This window comes from Lycorma delicatula, chromosome 9 (assembly GCF_047948215.1).
Source record: "Lycorma delicatula isolate Av1 chromosome 9, ASM4794821v1, whole genome shotgun sequence".
In the NCBI taxonomy this organism is placed as follows: domain Eukaryota; kingdom Metazoa; phylum Arthropoda; class Insecta; order Hemiptera; family Fulgoridae; genus Lycorma; species Lycorma delicatula.
Genome location: NC_134463.1, coordinates 73,198,934 through 73,217,931, shown reverse-complemented (window position 1 = coordinate 73,217,931; position 18,998 = coordinate 73,198,934). Strand labels below are relative to the sequence as shown.

The 18,998-nt window shown below is 30.8% G+C and overlaps 1 protein-coding gene across 1 annotated transcript; it reads left to right on the top strand.

Moving 5' to 3' along the window:
- On the top strand, positions 1-10,417 carry l(1)10Bb (BUD31-like protein). Its single transcript, XM_075374785.1, has 4 exons — positions 1-236; positions 1,572-1,694; positions 5,657-5,823; positions 10,053-10,417. Exons 1-4 carry the CDS (start codon positions 143-145, stop codon positions 10,101-10,103), a joined length of 435 nt encoding a protein of 144 aa, XP_075230900.1. The 5' UTR covers positions 1-142; the 3' UTR covers positions 10,104-10,417.
- The last annotated feature ends 8,581 nt before the right edge of the window (positions 10,418-18,998 follow it).

Below are 18,998 nucleotides of genomic sequence, written 5' to 3'. Positions count from 1 at the left end.
TGCGCCAGCTGTTGTGCGAATACGTTGAGTGTAAGGTGTTTATTTACTGCAGTTGTTTGGTTGTGTTAAATACTGTTTACGCTAAATTTAATATTCACTTCAACTGCTGAAAGATATTGTATTATATATTTATTGTGTAAGTATGCCGAAGGTTCGAAGAAGCAAAAAAGCGCCTCCAGAAGGTTGGGAACTGATTGAGCCTACTTTAGAAGAATTAGAACAGAAAATGCGAGAAGGTTAGTTTTTATACTTTTTTCATTTGTTTTCTTTAGCTATTTTGATACCAATTCTCTCGAAATTATGTATGCTATAATAATTTTCTGTCGAAACATAACCTCTAAATATTGGTGGAATCCGATTATTTTGTTTTTGCTGCAACTGGAAATTATTTGGTTGTGAAATATATATATGCTATAGCAAATGTAATTATTTTAAAAAAATTGTTTATTCAATGTCAAAACTGCGTGTGCCAACCAGAGGTAGACCGGGGTATTTTTTTTTTAGCCCTCGGAACTACATTTAGGTATTGCTTTAAAGGAGAAGATATGAAAAGAAATCGAAAAATTTTGCGTGTGTAAATGCCATGACTGACCGGAATTCGAACCCTGGACCTTCTGTCAAAACGTTACCAAATGCGCCATGGAGGCTAAAGTGGCTAATTTTTACTGTAGCTCAATTTTTTGTAGTATTATAACATAGAGGCTATTTGGGTTAAAGTATGATGCCCATTCTGAAAAGTCACATTTTAATTAATTCTAATGCATTTTTCATCAGTTTACTTAGACATGACTTTTTCATTTGATTGAATTTGTCTATAAATTACCTTATCTTGTCTACAGCTATATATATCATTGCTATTTTGTTTTATTTAAATTGCATGTTTCTTATCAGTTAATGGTTTTATCTTACTTTAGTTGAAAAACCTCCCAAGATATTTGTCATTTGTAATATAAAAAGGGTTTTTCTGTTTTTGAAATGCTTAAAACTATTCATAAGTTTCAATCAAACCTCTCAGCTTCAGCATCAAAATATAATTGTATAATTTAGTGTCATTATCTGTCTTTCCAAATTTTGAAAAATTTAACTAACTTTACTTCTTTAAGTCAATTGGTGTACATGACACCACCAATCTTGAAATACCACAAATATAAACCGAGAAAACCTAGAATGTAAAAAATTTCAGCGTTCTGCAAAGTTTGGGAGTACTTTATTAATTGTTTAATGATACTGGAGAAGGTACCTAATTGTACATTTGTGTACCTCACTCTCAAGTGGTAATTCCAGGTTTGGGTATTGTTTTTTATTTAATGAATATCAATTCGCATTGCTAATAGTAACAATAATTGGATCTAAAAGAAATTTAACTGCTATGTAGTTTATGTGTCTTAATGTACATAGTTGGGGAGTGGCCTTCTGTTAATGGGAAGAATGAGTTTTTTAAATTATTAGTATATATACTGTTAATTTCATTCAGGTCATAGTAATAACAGTTAAAAAAAAGTTGTGATTATGGTTCATTATTTATTTCTATTTATCTTGTCAATTTATTTATTCATTTTTTTAATTTTCAGCTGAAACTGAACCGCATGAAGGTAAACGTAAAGTTGAATCATTATGGCCAATATTTAAGATACACCATCAGAAATCACGTTACATTTATGATTTGTTTTATAGAAGAAAGGCTATCAGTAGAGGTACTTAAGAATTTTATTTTTTAATATAAGATAATCATTTATTCTATACTGCAAGGAAAAAAAATGCTTTAGTTTACAAATGTCTTTATAGGTTTCTGATTATTCAGTATGCTTATGTTCAGATTGCATCTCACGCTTCTTTTATGAATTTTTCCGATTTATCAAAGTTGTTAATAGTGTTTTTGTACTCTGTATTTAATCAGTCTATTTATATCTTTTGATTTGTACCAAATAAATTTTTTTTTTTTTTACTTCTTAAAATCAGGAAGTTTTTTTAATAACCTAATTCTTTAATCTATTAAGAACTAAAGAGTTTATTCCATGAATGCTTTCTTTCTGTTGTTATATTGATAACTGAATACTTATTATGTTTGTTTGGTAAGGGCAAATCTTTTTAACATTATGAAATTATAACACTTTTTAGGTATCTAGTGGTAGTTTTCTTTGTCATTTCAACAGAAACTCACAAATTCCAGAAATTTAGTTAATTTGAAACAGTTCAATGGATTAGTTTGAGACAATGTGTGTTTTTAAAGAATTTTCTGAATTTACCACCTGTATATATGATGTAAGCTGATTCTACTTGCATACCTGTTACTTCATTCAATAGTCAGCTGTTAGCTACACCAGTTTAATCATTTTGTTGTTATATTCATCCATTTATAATAAGTGCAACAATTCGTGTTTCTGCCATATGTGAATTATGAGGAGTAATCTATTTTTTTTTATGGTAGAAGACAATTCTCCAGCTAAAATTCATAGGCAAATCTGATGACATTTGCAGGTTGAATATATTATGAGTGATGCTAACATAATGATGCCATTCGTTTTGAGAAGAGTTAACAAATGTTCATGATTAAAAACATATCTTCTGTCATTAGTAATGGATGATTTGATTGAAAAAATTTGAGAAAACCAGCACTTCACCCAGTCACAATTGTCTGATTTTTTAACAAATTTTAATTTATGAAATTTTAACTGAAAATTTGGCTATAAAAAATTGTATGTCAAATATATTAACTGACTCATAAGAGGAAAAAATGTCTTGCTACAGCAAATGAATTTTTGCAGTGTTATGAAAATGGTAATGAATAGTTTGATCACTTTGTTACCAAAGATGAAACCTGGGTTTCTTATTCGAACATCAAGATTAAGCAGCAGTCAGTGCAGTGGCACCCTTCATCATCCTCTAAACTGAAAAAGTTCAAACAAGAACATGCAGTAAAGAAGCTTATTGTTAGTATTTTTGGTACAAAAAGGTTTCTTGCTTGTCAAATTTAGTGATCACAGAAGTACTGTGAGTACCAGTACATATTCAAAAGTGTTAAAAGATCTTAGAAGAGCTATAAAAAAGAACATGGTGGGATGCTATCCCATGGGATTTTTTTTGCACGACAATGGCAAATCAGACAGACAATTGGAAAAATTTTGTTGGAAAATCATTACTTATCCAGCCAAAAGCCCTGACTTAGCTGCAATTGATTATTTTCTTTTTCTCCATCTTAAACAGTGGCTTGCATCTCAAAGGTTTGGCAGTGATAGCAAATTGAAAAAAGGTGTTATTGTATGGTTGAAGTCACTGGCAGATAGTGGCTGGATAGTGAAACATTAAAATGTATTGAACTTGAAAATAGCTATGTAAAAGAGTAGTGCTCTATGCATAAATAATGAAGTTAGTTTATATTTTTCAGTTTATTTTTAAATTAAAAATGTGGATCTTACTTCAAAAACTTTCCCCCTAAATAAACCTCATAGGCCAGACAAAAAAAATGTTTAATTATATTTTTCAGTTTTTGATATTTATGGTTCTAATTTTAAGAATTACTGCGTTAAGAATTTTTGTTGTAAAACTGTTTATTACTATAAAAATACTGGTTCAGTATGATACCTGGGGATTGATATGTTTTTTAAATTTCTAAATAGTGGATAAATAACATGAAAGTTGATGAATATAAAGGTAAGTTCATATTTTATTATAAGATTTTTTTTTATGAAGTTATTTTATTAAGTTCCATTACTATTAAAAAAAAATAATAATAATAATAGCAGACAATCTGATGTAAGTGACTAGTAATTCTTAGAAAAAACTTAATAATTCTTAAGAATAACCAGCATCCCATGTCAGGCTTACTGGACGGTGTGCATCATTCTTTTCTTCGGCTTGCCACGGGTGCGTTTAGATCGAGCCCTATCGCAAGCTTACTTGTAGACAGTGGCGAGCCATCACTTTGGGATAGACGAGACCAGCTTTTGTTATCTTATTTTACCCGTCTCAGCGGACAGCCGAATCACCCAGCTTTTGACCCAGTTCTTAAGAATCTTAATTTGAGGAAGTATGAGGACCGTCCACATTGTACTGCGCATGTGGGTGTCCGTACACAACGTCTGCTGCAGCATATGAATGTTGGCACTCCCTCGTTCTTTCCATCATGTCCGTGCTCGAATCCCCCGTGGAGAATAAACCATGTAAATTTTACGTTTGATCTTCAACGTATGATAAACAATCAACGCCACCTATTGTTTACCAGCGGGTGTTCCAGTTTCTCCTCACCAAGTCGAACCCAGACGTGGTGGTATACACTGATGGGTCGAAGCATGACGGTAACGTTGGTTGTGCTTTTGTTTACGATGAACAGACTTATATGTTTGGCCTACCCGGTGTTACGAGTGTGTTCACCGTGGAACTGCTCGCTGTGGATAGGGCTCTAAGTATCGTTGGCCCTAAATATAAATATAGGAACATTCTTATTTGCAGCGACAAATAAGAAATCATACAGTGCTCTCCAGGCGTTGGAAAACCTTTATTCCAGACATCCTGTCGTCGTTGGCATTTATGATAAAATCGCTGAGTTAGGAAAACGAAACAAGGGAGTAGGTTTTTGCTGGATCCCTAGCCACATTGGGATTCTTGGTAATGAGAGGGCAGATTCTGCTGCGAAAGATGCGTGTATTCAGCCTCCTTTCACCACCCGAGTTACTACCTTTGATTTTATTAATCATATAAAACAATCGCTCCGAGCAAGGTGGCAAAGTGGCTGGACGGCTGCCGTCGACAGTAAACTTCGACTGATTAAAGACTCAGTGTTGTCGTGGGGCTCCTCTTGCAGGAACTCTCATCATGAGGAAGTGGTCCTCTGCCGGTTACGGTTGGGGCATACGAAGATCACGCATGAATATCTAATGTCAGGAGGAGATCCACCCCTGTGCACACGATGCAACTGCCGCATGACTGTGCACCACATTCTCGTGGACTGCGTATGTTATGTGGCGTTGAGTCGTAGTTTAATAAACCCAGCAGCATTCGTGATGTCTTGGGCAATGATGGCAGGGTTTTGGAGCGAATGTTTCTCTTTTTGCATAGTAATGGGTTACTGCAAAGGATTTAATATACTTATATATGTTTTTCTGTAAGGAGAGTTTTTTTTAGTAATTTTATCCTTTATTTTCGATTTGATTTTTTAGTTTAATTTTACTATCCGGGGTGGGGATTTTTGCACAACCCATCAGAGAAAGGTAAGTTTTTATACTTTCTTTATTCTATTATTTTATCTTTAATATTTTATCAACTTTGTCTGTGATATTAGTTTTGGCTTTTATTTTGCCTTTTTGGCTTGTTTTAGTAGATCTTTATTATATGATTATTATTACATTTACACCTTGTATAGCTTATTATTTTGGAGTTATATTACCCTTTTAATAATAACTACCGGGCAGGCTTACAAGCATTGCAAGTGATGTCCCAGTGAAGAAATTATAAAAACTTATATCTGGTGTATTTTCTTTCTTTAGCTACACTGTGGTTATAATTTTGAAATAAATTATATTATTTAATGATAATTATATGTTTAATAATGATAATTTAAAAATTATCAATTTTAAATAATGCCCTTTTTCTTTGTAATTTGAATATATGCAATTTTATTTATTAATTTTTTGTTAATGTAAATTAATGTCTATTCTAGAATTGTACGATTACTGTTTGCAAGAGAACATAGCTGATAAAAATTTAATTGCAAAATGGAAAAAACAAGGATATGAAAACCTCTGTTGTTTACGTTGTATTCAAACCAGAGATACAAATTTTGGGACTAGCTGTATTTGTCGGGTACCTAAATCAAAACTTGAAGAAGTAAGTAGTTTTTTCTATTAGCACTAATACTTTTGACATTTATTGCAGAAAGGATTATATTTTTATATTTGTATATTATCGCTTGTTATTTGAGCTTATTTTCTAAAATATCATCATTACTTGGAATTCTGCCTGGCAGTAGGTTCCTTACCACTGTTATCTCCATCCATTCTTGTCCCAAGCCTTCTCCTACAATCTTCACCTCATCTGTTAATTTGTCTTTCTTCCTTCTACTTATCCTTGCAGTCCAATTGTCAAGATTTCACTCCCTCTAACCACATGTCCCTACCCCGTGTTCCTTTTCTCTTTTTCTCATGCAAGTGCTCCTTCTTCTTTATTCCTGTCCACTACTTCCTCATACCTCACTTCTTTCAAGTCATTTACAAGAGCCGAATTCCAATCCCTTTCCCTCTTCCTCAACTTCCATGCTTCACTTTCTTACAAGACATTAAGTCCTGTCCTGACTTTCATTACATTATAATTCCCTTTTCTATTGAAGACTTCCTTTGCCATTGCTATTCTTTCCTTTATTTGCATTTTGCTCTTCCAGTCCTCTGTTGCCATATGCCTTTTGGCATTATTCAGAGGCATGTTGCATTCGCCACAGGACTTCAGACTAGTACAGGGAGTCATAGATACTTAAACAGTAGCTGATGATTACCCCTGAGGACATCCAACCACTTCTTTGTGCAGACTGTCCCCTCCCTACTCCTACCCAACAGCAGTTACTTTTCCACTTAGTCCTTTACTCTTCTTGCATCAACATTATTTATATTGATTTATACCAGCTGATTACTGATTTTACATATATTGACTAATTTTAACTTTACTTTGTTATAATATTAAAACTTTTTTCAGTATTTCAAAAATGGTGCTTTTAAGCAATGAGTACTCAAATTTAAATGTGAACATTTAGAATTCTATTAATCTGTAATTCTAGATTAGATTTTAGATTGGAATCTAAATGTCGTTTTTTTTCAGAAAACTTTTGTAACTTGAAATGTATAAAACTTATTAATTTGTAAGATATAACTGTTTTATAGAGATAAATGGATAAGTTAGTCATCATTTAGTAACATTTTCTAAAAGAAATATTTGCAACTACAAGAATAAAAATACAGTTTAAAATTGTACAGGCACTTCTTGAAAGATTAATAAATGTAAATACATTTGGTTTTATTTTTTTCTATAATTTTTGAATGGGTAAGTTGCATGAAGATAGTCAGAACAAAGTTCATAATATTAAAAGAGAGAAGTAATATATAAATGCAGTTTCATCTGCTGGTTTGGAACTGTTTAGATTGCCAATGTTTGCAGGGTTAAAAGCTTTTATTTTATTTTATTATTCAACTTTTTGTTATTTTTATTTGCATGTTAGTATTACCTCAGTTATTATTTAACTACTATGAAAACATTTTAAGTAAGGCATATTTTGCATATTATTGATTCCTACATATTGGTCATTTCTTCTTATGTAGATGGTTGAATTTTATGTTTCTAGCGTATAAACTTATACACTGTTTATAAACTTGAAGCTATGTTTTTAACAAATACATAGTCTGTTCAAAAGGCATCTGGTCTAGAAAAGACCTTTTGGCTAATATCTTCTAATTCTAATCTCCTTTAATAATGATATCCCTTGTGATTCCAACAATTCACTCAGCAGTTCTCCAGTGCTTTTCGTATTGTAAGGCCACCTATCAGTTGTACTGCTATGTTTTTTATGTATTCTGGTTTTCAATTTAGGAGTCTTGCAACAGCATCTTTACCTTGAAAAACAGAAATCACAGTCAAGTCTGGAGCTTTAGCAGCTTGGTGAATCTGGAAAATTGTTTGCTTAGCAATGAAATCTTCTCTTTTTTCCTGTTTAGCCTCCGGTAACTACCGTTTAGATAATTCTTCAGAGGATGAATGAGGATGATATGTATGAGTGTAAATGAAGTGTAGTCTTGTACATTCTCAGTTCGACCATTCCTGAGATGTGTGGTTAATTGAAACCCAACAAAGAACACCAAAGAACCACCAAAGAACACCGGTATCCACGATCTAGTATTCAAATCCGTCTAAAAATAACTGGCTTTACTAGGACTTGAACGCTGGAACTCTCGACTTCCAAATCAGCTGATTTGGGAAGATGCGTTCACCACTAGACAACCCGGTGGGTTGGCAATGAAATCCTGAATTAGATGTAAAGAACAGGTGGAAGTGTTATCATGATGGTGCTGCCAGTTATTGTGGCTCCCAAATGTCTAGTTACTTATGCTGCACTGCATTATAAATATTATGAAGAACCTCTTAATGGTGCTGCCAGTTATTGTGGCTCCCAAATGTCTAGTTACTTATGCTGCACTGCATTATAAAGATTATGAAGAACCTCTTAATAATGCTATTAATAGTTTCACCTTCTGGTGGATATTTGCGATCCATATAACTTGTGGAGTATTAGAAAAAAATATCATACCAGTACACTGGTCCCTGCTAATTTAAGTTTGGTCATTTCTAAATACGTTATACCATTCTATAATTTGCATAATCCCCTAATGTTGTCAAAATCTGAATAAACCTAATAGTTTCACGTTGGATATCACCAATCTTTTGGTAAAACTTGATGCAATATGGTCACGGCACACAAAGTAAAAATGTTATGAACACATGTTATATAAGCATACATACAAGGTCTGTGCAGAAAATAACCAAGTATTTTTAATTACATGCCAATGGATATTTAGTGATTTGCAGTTGGCAGCACTGTGTTCTGCATAGCTCTCTGCAATCACATGTTCTTGGATTGTTGATATCTCGTTTAGTTTTCATGTTATTGTTATTTGAGTACAACGTGTTTAAGTATTTGTAATGATTTCTGTAGTGTGTGATTTTCAGGAGCAATGATGAAGCATAAAACTTTGTGTGAAACTAGGGAAAACTTTCACAGAAATGTTTCAACTTTTGAAACAAGCTTACAGAGATGACGCTCTGGGTCTTACACAATTGTGAATGGTTTTCACGATTTAAAAGTGGTCGTCAGTCAATTGAAAACGACCTGACCCTCGACCAGGGAGGCCTTTGAATTCAACTGACACATACCTACAATCAGAAATTAACAATCCGGTGTGTACAAATCACCAATTGAATGTAAGGGAACTTGCAGAAGAGGTGGTTAGCATCTCTATTGGTCATGCCATAAAATTTTGACTGAGAAATTGAACATGCATAGAGTTGCAGCAAACTTTGTTCCTTTGAAGACCAGCAGCCGAAAGAACATTGAGTGGATGTTTATTGGCAACTCCTTGAACAAGTCAATGATGATGAAACATTTATGCAAAGGATCACAACTGGAGGCAAAAGCTGGGTTGTGGCCCTGACATTGAGACAAAAAGTTCAGTCATCACTATGGATCTCCATGCCCCAAGAAAGCATGCCAGTCTTGATCAAATGTCAAAATGATGCTCTCAGTTTTTTTTATTTTAATGGAGTTGTGCATTTTGAATTCTTGCCTCAAGGTGAAACAGTGAACTGTGTATACTGTCAAAGCATTTTACAATAGTTACATGAAATAATATGCGCTCGCATATTCAGTGTTGTCAATTGGTCAGTTTTGTGTCAAAAATCAGATGACTGTTCTCTCTCAGCCTCCCTGCTTGCCAGATCAGGCTCCTTGCAATTTTTTCTTATTTCTGAAATTAAAATCAGTGATAAAAAGATACCATTTTGAGACTGTTGATGACATTAAAGCAAATTCATCACAGACATTAAAGGCCATTTCAAATGCTATTCAGGACTGCTTTTCAAAGTAAAAACACCACTGGGAAAAGTGTGTTAATGGGGTACCTAGGGGTACTTTGAAGGGGACAAGCACCAATAATCTGTATAACTAATAATAAAGATTAATAGAATAAAGTTCGGTTATTTTCTGAACAGACCTCATACAGCAGCTTTCTGGTCTATAAAAATTTGTACATGCGTACTGGGGTCTAGTTCTATGCCATGCTGAGTTTTACTACTTAATTCTGAATATTTTTCAAAAATAGAACTAGGTCAAATACTTTTTGGACAGACCTAGAAACATTTTATGTAATATATATTAAGAAATTGAATTCACAGCCATTATATTATAAGTCAGCATGTTTAACTACTTAACATTCATGCTATAAACCAGTAGAGAATCATATAGACTAAAAATATCTACTATTTTATATTAACTTCTTTTTACATCATAATCTTTTTTTCAGGGTCGTATTGTTGAATGTATACATTGTGGATGTAGAGGATGTTCTGGATAACTTTTACAAATGCTTATTTTTATATATTTTACTACATTTGAATGAAAAGTGATAGTGATGACTGTATTTTTTTCAGTTCATTGTGTTGCAGGTTTTAAGTATTTACTATCAGAAATCCAGAATTTCTGTTTTTATTTTTTTCAAATTCATTAAATTTTTAAATGTAAAAATTGTATTGAGTGAATTCTTTTGTATTAGAAATGTCTTTATTTTTTGCAGTAAGAAATATTTCTTTGTAATAGTTTATTTTCTAATTATTTTTATGTTAAAAATATTATTTACTCTTGATGTAATAAACTTTTTTATGTGTGTTATTTTGTCCTTTTTTCTGGTTAGACTGTATAATCACATCTTTTATCCATAATTACGTATAAGGGCTATTGGTAAATTAACCTCGATATTGCACGAAGGAGTGGAGGTAGCAGTTCTGTCTTTGCACAGTTGAATAGCCTGGTTCAGTGCGGTTCTAGTAATATTATTAGATCACTTGCTTGTTTGTCCTGTAAAAATCGTTCGAAATGGCTGCTGTCATAGGAAATCCCACCTACTGTAAAGTGTGTGCCGGTATCCATTTCCTTCACACAAAAAACTTGTCAGCTGCTGAAATTCATTGTGAACTTTGTGCAGTATTTGGAGGGAATATCATGAGTGACACTGCGGTAAGACAATGGTGCCATATATTTTGGGAAGGTTGAAAAGACATTCATGACAATGAAAGAAATAGTTGATCCTGAATTGTCACAGATGAACTTGCAAGTGCTGATGTAAAAATTTAAAAAAATCAATTCACAATAACAAAATTATCAAAACGTTTTCTTCATATATTGCAAACAGTACTGTATGAAATTGTAACAGGCTTCTACAAATTTTGTGCTAGCTGGGTGCCTAAGTTTCTTTTTGACAAACATGAAGAAGATGCTGACGTCAGCACTAACCTTCCTTCATAGTTACCTGTAATATATCTTGTAGTAAGATTTTATGGGACACATTTCCGTAACATATTTATTAATTTGTTGTGATATTTTAATCAACTTTAAAAACTTTCATCTCAAAACTATTTAAAAAGCAAACATATCACACTACAAACATTAAATTTTATTGTTGTAAAATCAAGTCTATTCATTCATTCAATTATAAACATTTTCACAATAAGGTTATTAAAAATAAACTATGAAATTTTGTTCTGTGAACAACTTAATTGTAAACAATTTAATCTTAAAATGTTATTTTTTGAGGGGGATTTCTATGTGTAAACAGCTAGAGTAACTATACAACTTACATTAAAAGAAAATAGCCATAAGACTACAAACAACCCTCAGTATCAATCCATCTCCTGTTTGGATCAGTTTCATCTAGTACACATCTGGGGGCGAGACAATGGTAGTAGTTATATTTATACAATTTTGAAAAAAGCAAAAAAAAAAAAAGTATTTCTTAAAAGTTTATCTACTAACTATACATTCTACTTTTTCAGAGGTTTATGGTTGAATTATGTAGCGCTTAAATCATCCCTGAGAGAATATTACAGAAGGTGATATATAAAGTACAGATTTAAACCTGTAATAGTTATGGAATAAAAACAGGCAACAACACTAATTAATAATTGAACTACTTAACATTGTAATTAGTCATTTATTCTGAAATCATAACAATACTGTAATAATAATATAGTTAAAATAATGGCAATGTGGAAATAAAAGAGCTCAAAAAGTCCCTTTGCATCAAATGTTAGTTTATCTTAAAGGAATATACAATTATATTAAGAAGTTAAGATAATCAATGTCGGTTTAGAAATAAAAAGTGCAAATACATCAATCTAAATGACCCTCCTAGTGTTGTATGTATGTCTGGTAACCATAACATTTGTAAGTATCTTGACAAGTAGTACAAACCACTAATAAAAACAGCAAAACAATTATTCCCACCACTTACTAAGGAATGTAAGAAAGTGAAATAGTTTCTGCAATGGGATCTTTAGAGCTGAATATACTGTTGCATAATATAAGGATGCCAAGCCCACAAAAATCCATTCAAAATACAGATCACAAATATCATTTTACTCTTTTCATTTCAAGAACTGATTGAATAGTGAAAATCATTAAAATAAATTAAAGTATTCCTTTATGATACACCACATATCATCACTTTTGAGGGATGACCACCAACCAAAATACAATATGGAATAATAGTAACAGAGCATATACACACACTGTTTGTACTTAAATAATAACATTACAATAATTAATTTAAAACTTAATAAAAAATATAATATGAAACGATAAGTAAAATTAACAGGATGCATCTTTAACAATAAAGAATATCAACAGTAAGTCGTACACTCTACACTTATAACTAGTTTGTTGAAGACCACTAACCTACTGTATAATAAATTAAAAATTTCTAAAACAAAAAATTATATTAAAAATATCTAAATATTGTATACTCCTTTAGCCTAATAATTAATTTTCTTGACAATAAAACTATTTTAAAATAGTTTAATACACAAGTTACAGGAATCTCTTGCTTTTGAATAATTATTTTAATTTTAATATAATTATTAATTCATAATCATTTAATTGCGTTTTGCTTCCATAGCAAATAACTAATTCTTCTCACTCATATTTATAATAATTTCCTTCAATAATTTTTTATGGCTTGTGCTATTGGAAAAAAAAAGTTTTATAATACATTTTTCTCTTACTCATTGGGCTTTAAATAATTAGATTTGAAATATTTCAAATACCAGAAAGAGTAAAGTAAATGACAATGATAACTTAATACCTGTAAACATTTAAAAAAATTATAACCTGTAATAAGCAAACAATTATCTACTGGATAAGCTAATTATGTAGTCTCCAGCAATATAATAATTTGGTTTTCATAGTTTTTTCTAGAACTGAAGCTAAAACACAGGTCAAAGAAGAGATGTAAAAATAAGAAGACTAAAAAGATATTTAAATGATTATTAAGTTGTCACATAAACTGGCATAATTTAGGAACTATAAAAAGAAAACTTTTATGAGGTAACAAATAAATAAAAATATATAAATACAGTTAATTTATAAGACAGTCATTATTTGGATAAGATGGATGACAAAGTTAACTGTTTATCTAGACAAGGAAGCAGCACTAATTCTGTTAATGTGTTAAGACTGAAGAGAGAAGCAGTCTTTTATTAAGACTGATATAATTGCTTAATGCTGCATATACACAATAAGATTATTGTATATTAAGAAAATAAAATCACAGTAAGTAAATAAAATTATGATAAAATGCTGTCGTCAACCTGTTAAAGCTAAAAGCTAGACTGGTGAAAATGTTGACTCAGATCATTGTCTAGTACAGATTAAGAATCAGCTTAAGCTCAAGAGAAAGCATATTCAAAGCATAAAAAGAAGATCAAACATATCAAAGATTAAAAGAAATTACTGACACTGCAAAATTCAACAAAACAAATAAAAACAGCATTTAGAATATTTGGAGGAAGTAACAAAAGCAGTTTTGGAATACGAAGGTACGACACCACATAAGTCATGGATAACAGAGTACATCATTAATACGATGAAAGAAAGGAGGAAATGTAAACTGTAAGGAGGTAAAATTGGATGTAAGAAATAGATCAAAATCTGGCTAAGAGAAATGTAGAAAGAGCATATACAATAATAATGCAAAGTTAAAAGTTCAATAAAGATGCAGAAAAGTATTCAAGCCAAGGAAGGAAGGGTGATTACAGATGAGGAAGGAATTAATAAACAATGGTAAGTTTATATTACTTTTAGTAATAAGCCTTTCTGAGTTGGGATTGTCGAAAAATAGTGATGTTAAGCTCTAACCACTCCACACTCGTACTGTTATGTTGTTCATCCTGTTCTAATGGTTCTAATTCCTTGAAACTATTCCTTGTGATTTTTTATTTTAATAATTTTAGATTTTTAAATATTATATCGGATTGAACGTTTATTTGTTCATTAATTAGCAACTTCTTTTTAAATTGAATATTTTCATGTTTTCTAGAATATTTAAACATTTTCCTTTTTCTGCATAATGTAATACTTTCATAATTTTTTATAATTTCATTAGGAACATATCCTTCTTCTATCAAATATGTTACATAATTTGAATCTTTTTTCTCATATTTATAAGTACATTACATCTTGTTTTAAATGTTTGTGCAATATGTTGTAATACGTTGCATTGCAATCGCATTTTATTTGGTATACTCAATTTCTATTGTAATTACCTTTTTCTTCTATATAATTTCTAAATTTATTCATGATGGTACTGTTTGTGGTAAATGCTATATTTCTTCAAAAAGTCATTTAGTTTACAATTTCTTTTCTCTTGAACATAAATTTTTTCCATCTTCGTTTTTCTTCTTTATTTTTGACCCAATAACATTCCTTTTTTGGCTGAAAGGCAGAAAGTAGCACTCAGAAAAGAAAAAAACTTCAGGCTTTTCAGATATGTTGTTAGAGCAGAATTCTGAAGGTTTCTTTGACAAATAAAGAGTGGGAAACTAGAAGGTACTAACAAAAATGGGTGAAAAAAGATTAGTATCAACAACAGCAAAAAGTATGACTGGCTACTTGTTTCGACATTACAGCAGTTTACTATGTTGATAGAGGGTTTAATTGAATAAAGAAAAGCAAGAGCAAGGGCTCATGAATGAAGTGAAGGAAGGAAAACATTATAAGGAATTTAAGAGACTGACTTTCAATAGAAAACTGTACGGCCCACTGACCTTTGGTATGAGGGGAAAAAGTAAGGATCTACCCAAAAGATCAGATACTAGCACAAAGGTAGTCAAGAATTTTTAGAGGAAAAGCAAGAGTACTTAGCACATGGGAGATGATGACCAAAGAAATATTAACTTCCATGTTTTGTACTTCAAGGGAAAATCATGGGAAACTGAGGCCAGGTTAAAAAATAACTTTATGGTTGAAGAATATACGGCAGTAGTTTTCCAGATTAACCGATTCTTTATTCTGGTCTTCTGTAGACAAAGTTAACTGCCTACATGGTTACAAACATTCGATAATGGACTTGATGTATAAAGAGAAAGAATACTTGTTTGACTGCAATTAAATATTTTAAACTGTAATTTTTTCCAATACTTTTTATCATCACAAGAGTAGGTGAGTAGTATATTTTAATATTTACTTTTGCAAAGTTAAAGTGAAAAATAACTAACCTTTTTTTTAAATTATAATTTCAATGCCTTTAGCAATTACGAATATGTCTTGAGAAAACATTTTTTAATTGTAACCCACATAACATTAATGCTGTCTTTTAGCTTAACTGAATTCTCTATTAATTTTATTAAGCTAGAAATTCCTGTTTCTTATTTCTATATTTTGTATAAAACAGAATGATGCGTTTCATTTACGTCACTAAATATGGAAACTAATTTTTTAATATAAACTACAACACATTTTAACAATATCAATAGAAACATAAAACAACAAAGTTAAAAACCACAAAGTCATACAAATAATAATAAAACTTTAACACAATCCTCACTATTATTTAAATGTAAAAAATACTCTGATACACATCAATGACATTTTTACCCATTTTATATTTAAAAATCAAGAGTTTTTAAAATGATAAATTAAATAATATAAATATGATATCATCAATTATTTTTAAAGCACTAATTTTCCATAAAATTAACAAAACTGGACTCAGACAGCAAACAATCAACAATTTAAAAAAAGTCTTTAAGGAATATGAATAGTTTCAAATTACTAGCTTCATAAGTGATGATATTCATATACTAAGGCAATCATGGCAAATAAAATAAATTTAAAAAACTAATTAAAACAATTAACATGCAATAAACTTTATTCTAATACACAGTTTCCAGCAGTAGAACTCATAATTATTTTATATGAAATTAATACTTAAAAAAATTTATAAGAAGTTTAAAAACAAAATGAATGTAAAAAAAATGTTTGCACACATCACTGCTAAATGGCACAATCATACTTTGGTAAATTTTTAAAAATGTAAGAAAATACTGAAGAGAATTGATTAAAATGATTAAAAATTAGATAAGTTAATGTAGTTGGCCATTATTTGTTTTTTTATGTCTAATTTTACAAAATATTAGAAGTATGCGTGAGAACTTTTCATTGTTTCTACAAGAGCCATTATTACCAGAAAAAATGCCTGAAATATATGTATTTCTAAAGAATAATTATTTAAATATCAAATAGATAATTACAACTGCTTCTCTAACTGTAATTCTAGTTGTAGAGCAGGAGGGGTTATTGTGTATACTAAAATAGGAATAGGCCTACATTGTATTGATTATTTTAAATTAAATGTTAAATCTGCATGGTGTATGAATTGAAATTGAGAAAAATAATTTTTAATCTTAACATAACTGCTTTTTACAGATTTAATTCGTATCAAAATATATATCTATTTACAGGAATTAGAGAATTATTTGCAAGAGATTGAATGAGAATGTTAACATGCCAGTGATAGAAATATAAATAATATGATTGATGATGCAATAACTGATAAAATATTTACTTCTTTTTCAAGGTCATGGTTTTCGTTTTATAACAAACAGTCCTACAAGGCTTATATCTGGTATGACTACAGATCATATTGTCATTAGAATAAGGATACCATTAAGTTGTGAAAATTATGATTTGGAAATTCTAGATATAGACATTACAGATCAGTCATTGATTAGAATAATACTTTAAAAAAGAAACTATTAGTAGAATATACTACTGTAAACTTAAATAAAGATGTTTTAAATTAGCTAGGAAAAAGCTTTAGAAGAATGAATTCCATTTGAAAATGAATCCCTATAATTTTTAATGATTTTTAAGTTAAAAAAGCTTATTTAATATATTGGAATATTAATCTGGTTTATATTCATTTTTGGAGACGTTTGCTACCAACTGACAATGGTAAAAAAAATGCTAAATTATTTTATGCAAGGAACTTCTTTTGTAAATCTTCAGTAAATACTGAATCTCATGCTTAATTTACTACAGAGCTGACAATGCATCACTCGAATGATTATTAAGCATCATTGTCAACCAACTATTATTATTTTTTTAATTTTTATGGGTGCAAACTCTCACAGTTTATAATTACTTAAATGTCCAATAATAAGAATGCAGACAAAAATTCATACTTTAACACTCTTAGGGCCATGTGTATAATTTTGATGCACACGTAATGGTCTTAATAAATAAATAAAAAATGTCTGTCCTGGGGTGAAGTTTTACTGATTTAGGCATGGCGCTAAGAGTGTTAAACCCAGTTGTTCAGAAAGTTCTTGGCCTGATACAAAGATGAAGCAAGAATGACCAAATGACAAATAATATTTGTGAAGTACGATCCTTTAGACAGCATCCTGAAAGATTTAAAATGCGTGAGTAAGTTGCTTATTTGTAACGGCTGAATATAGCAAATAAGTTTTGACGTTATCTGAAAAATGGAGAAAACCAAAATTTGAGCTGTTGTTTTAAAAGATTTAACCCTGACAGATGTACAAAAAGAGTTAGATTCCACTTAAAAGGATTCTTACCTTTTGTTTTCAGTGGTAAAAAAGTGGCTGCTAAATTTATTAAATGTATTCATAAATTCATTTTCAAGTTGATAAATTTATTACGTGAAAAAACTGACGTGGCTATGACTGATGAAATCATAAAAAAAAATCCATAATGCCAAATTAAATGATTGCTGACTAAAGGCAACTTGCTAATTTGCAAACATCCTGTAAACCACATCTGGTACAATTTACACATGTTTTGAGTATGAAAAAGCTTTCTGCTTGATAGGTTTCATGATTGTTACAGTCAAAAACACATTCTTTTGAACATTTCTCGAAGAGTATTTAGATTAATTAGAACACGATTCCACTGAATTTCATTGATGTATTATAATAGTAGGTAAAAAATGGATTTCCTATTACATGACAGAGATCAAAGAGTGAGCAGAAGCAAGTGAAACTGCACCAAAGAATGCAAAAATGGTTCCATCTGAAGTAAAAGTCACGGTTTTTTTTTTATTCTTGTGGTGTTGTGATCACAAACTATTTGTAAAAAGGCAAGACCTCACAGGGGTATTACGTTTCACTGCTGGACTGATTGAAATGTGCTAATCATACTTAACATTCATACCTGGCAAAAAATAAAATGTTCTTCACCACAATAATAACCCTGCCCAAATGTTTTGGATTGATGCTGCAAACTTCAAGACCTATGCTTTAAAGTGCTTCCACTGTACCACATTTGTCCAGTTTGGCTCGCAGCGATTACTTCCTCTTCCAAAATCTGAAGAAACAGCTGGCTGGACAAAGATTCACTTCAAATGATGATGTTAAAGCTGAGACAACCACTTATTTTATAGGTTAAAATGTATTGAACTGCATGATGATTGCATTTAAAAATTAAAAACAGCTCTGAAAGATTTTGTTTTTTTTTGTCAGTCCGAGAGCTTTCCGAATGAACCTTTGTAGGTACTTTGGTTGGAGCTGAATTAACAATACTGTCTCAGGAATTATCAGCTCGAAATCAACTGCTAAGTTGAAATTGGATTTACATTCTAAAATGTGTGCAACGAGATCTACTACAGATATATTTTTTTTTTTTAATGAGAATTTAATACAATTAAAAGATGTATACCATAAAAAAAATCTGATGTGGACACCACATGACTTCCTTGTACGCCTATTAAATTGCATATACACATTTTTTTTTACAATCAGAGGTTAATAATTATTAATAAATCAATATATTTAAATTAAAAACAAGTTAAAAAAATGGAAATGAAGTTGAGTTCGAACCAATGTGCCTTCTCCTTGTACGATCCAAATATTTCATTTATTTGGCTATAATAACTCTTGAAATCAATGAAAATAAGTAC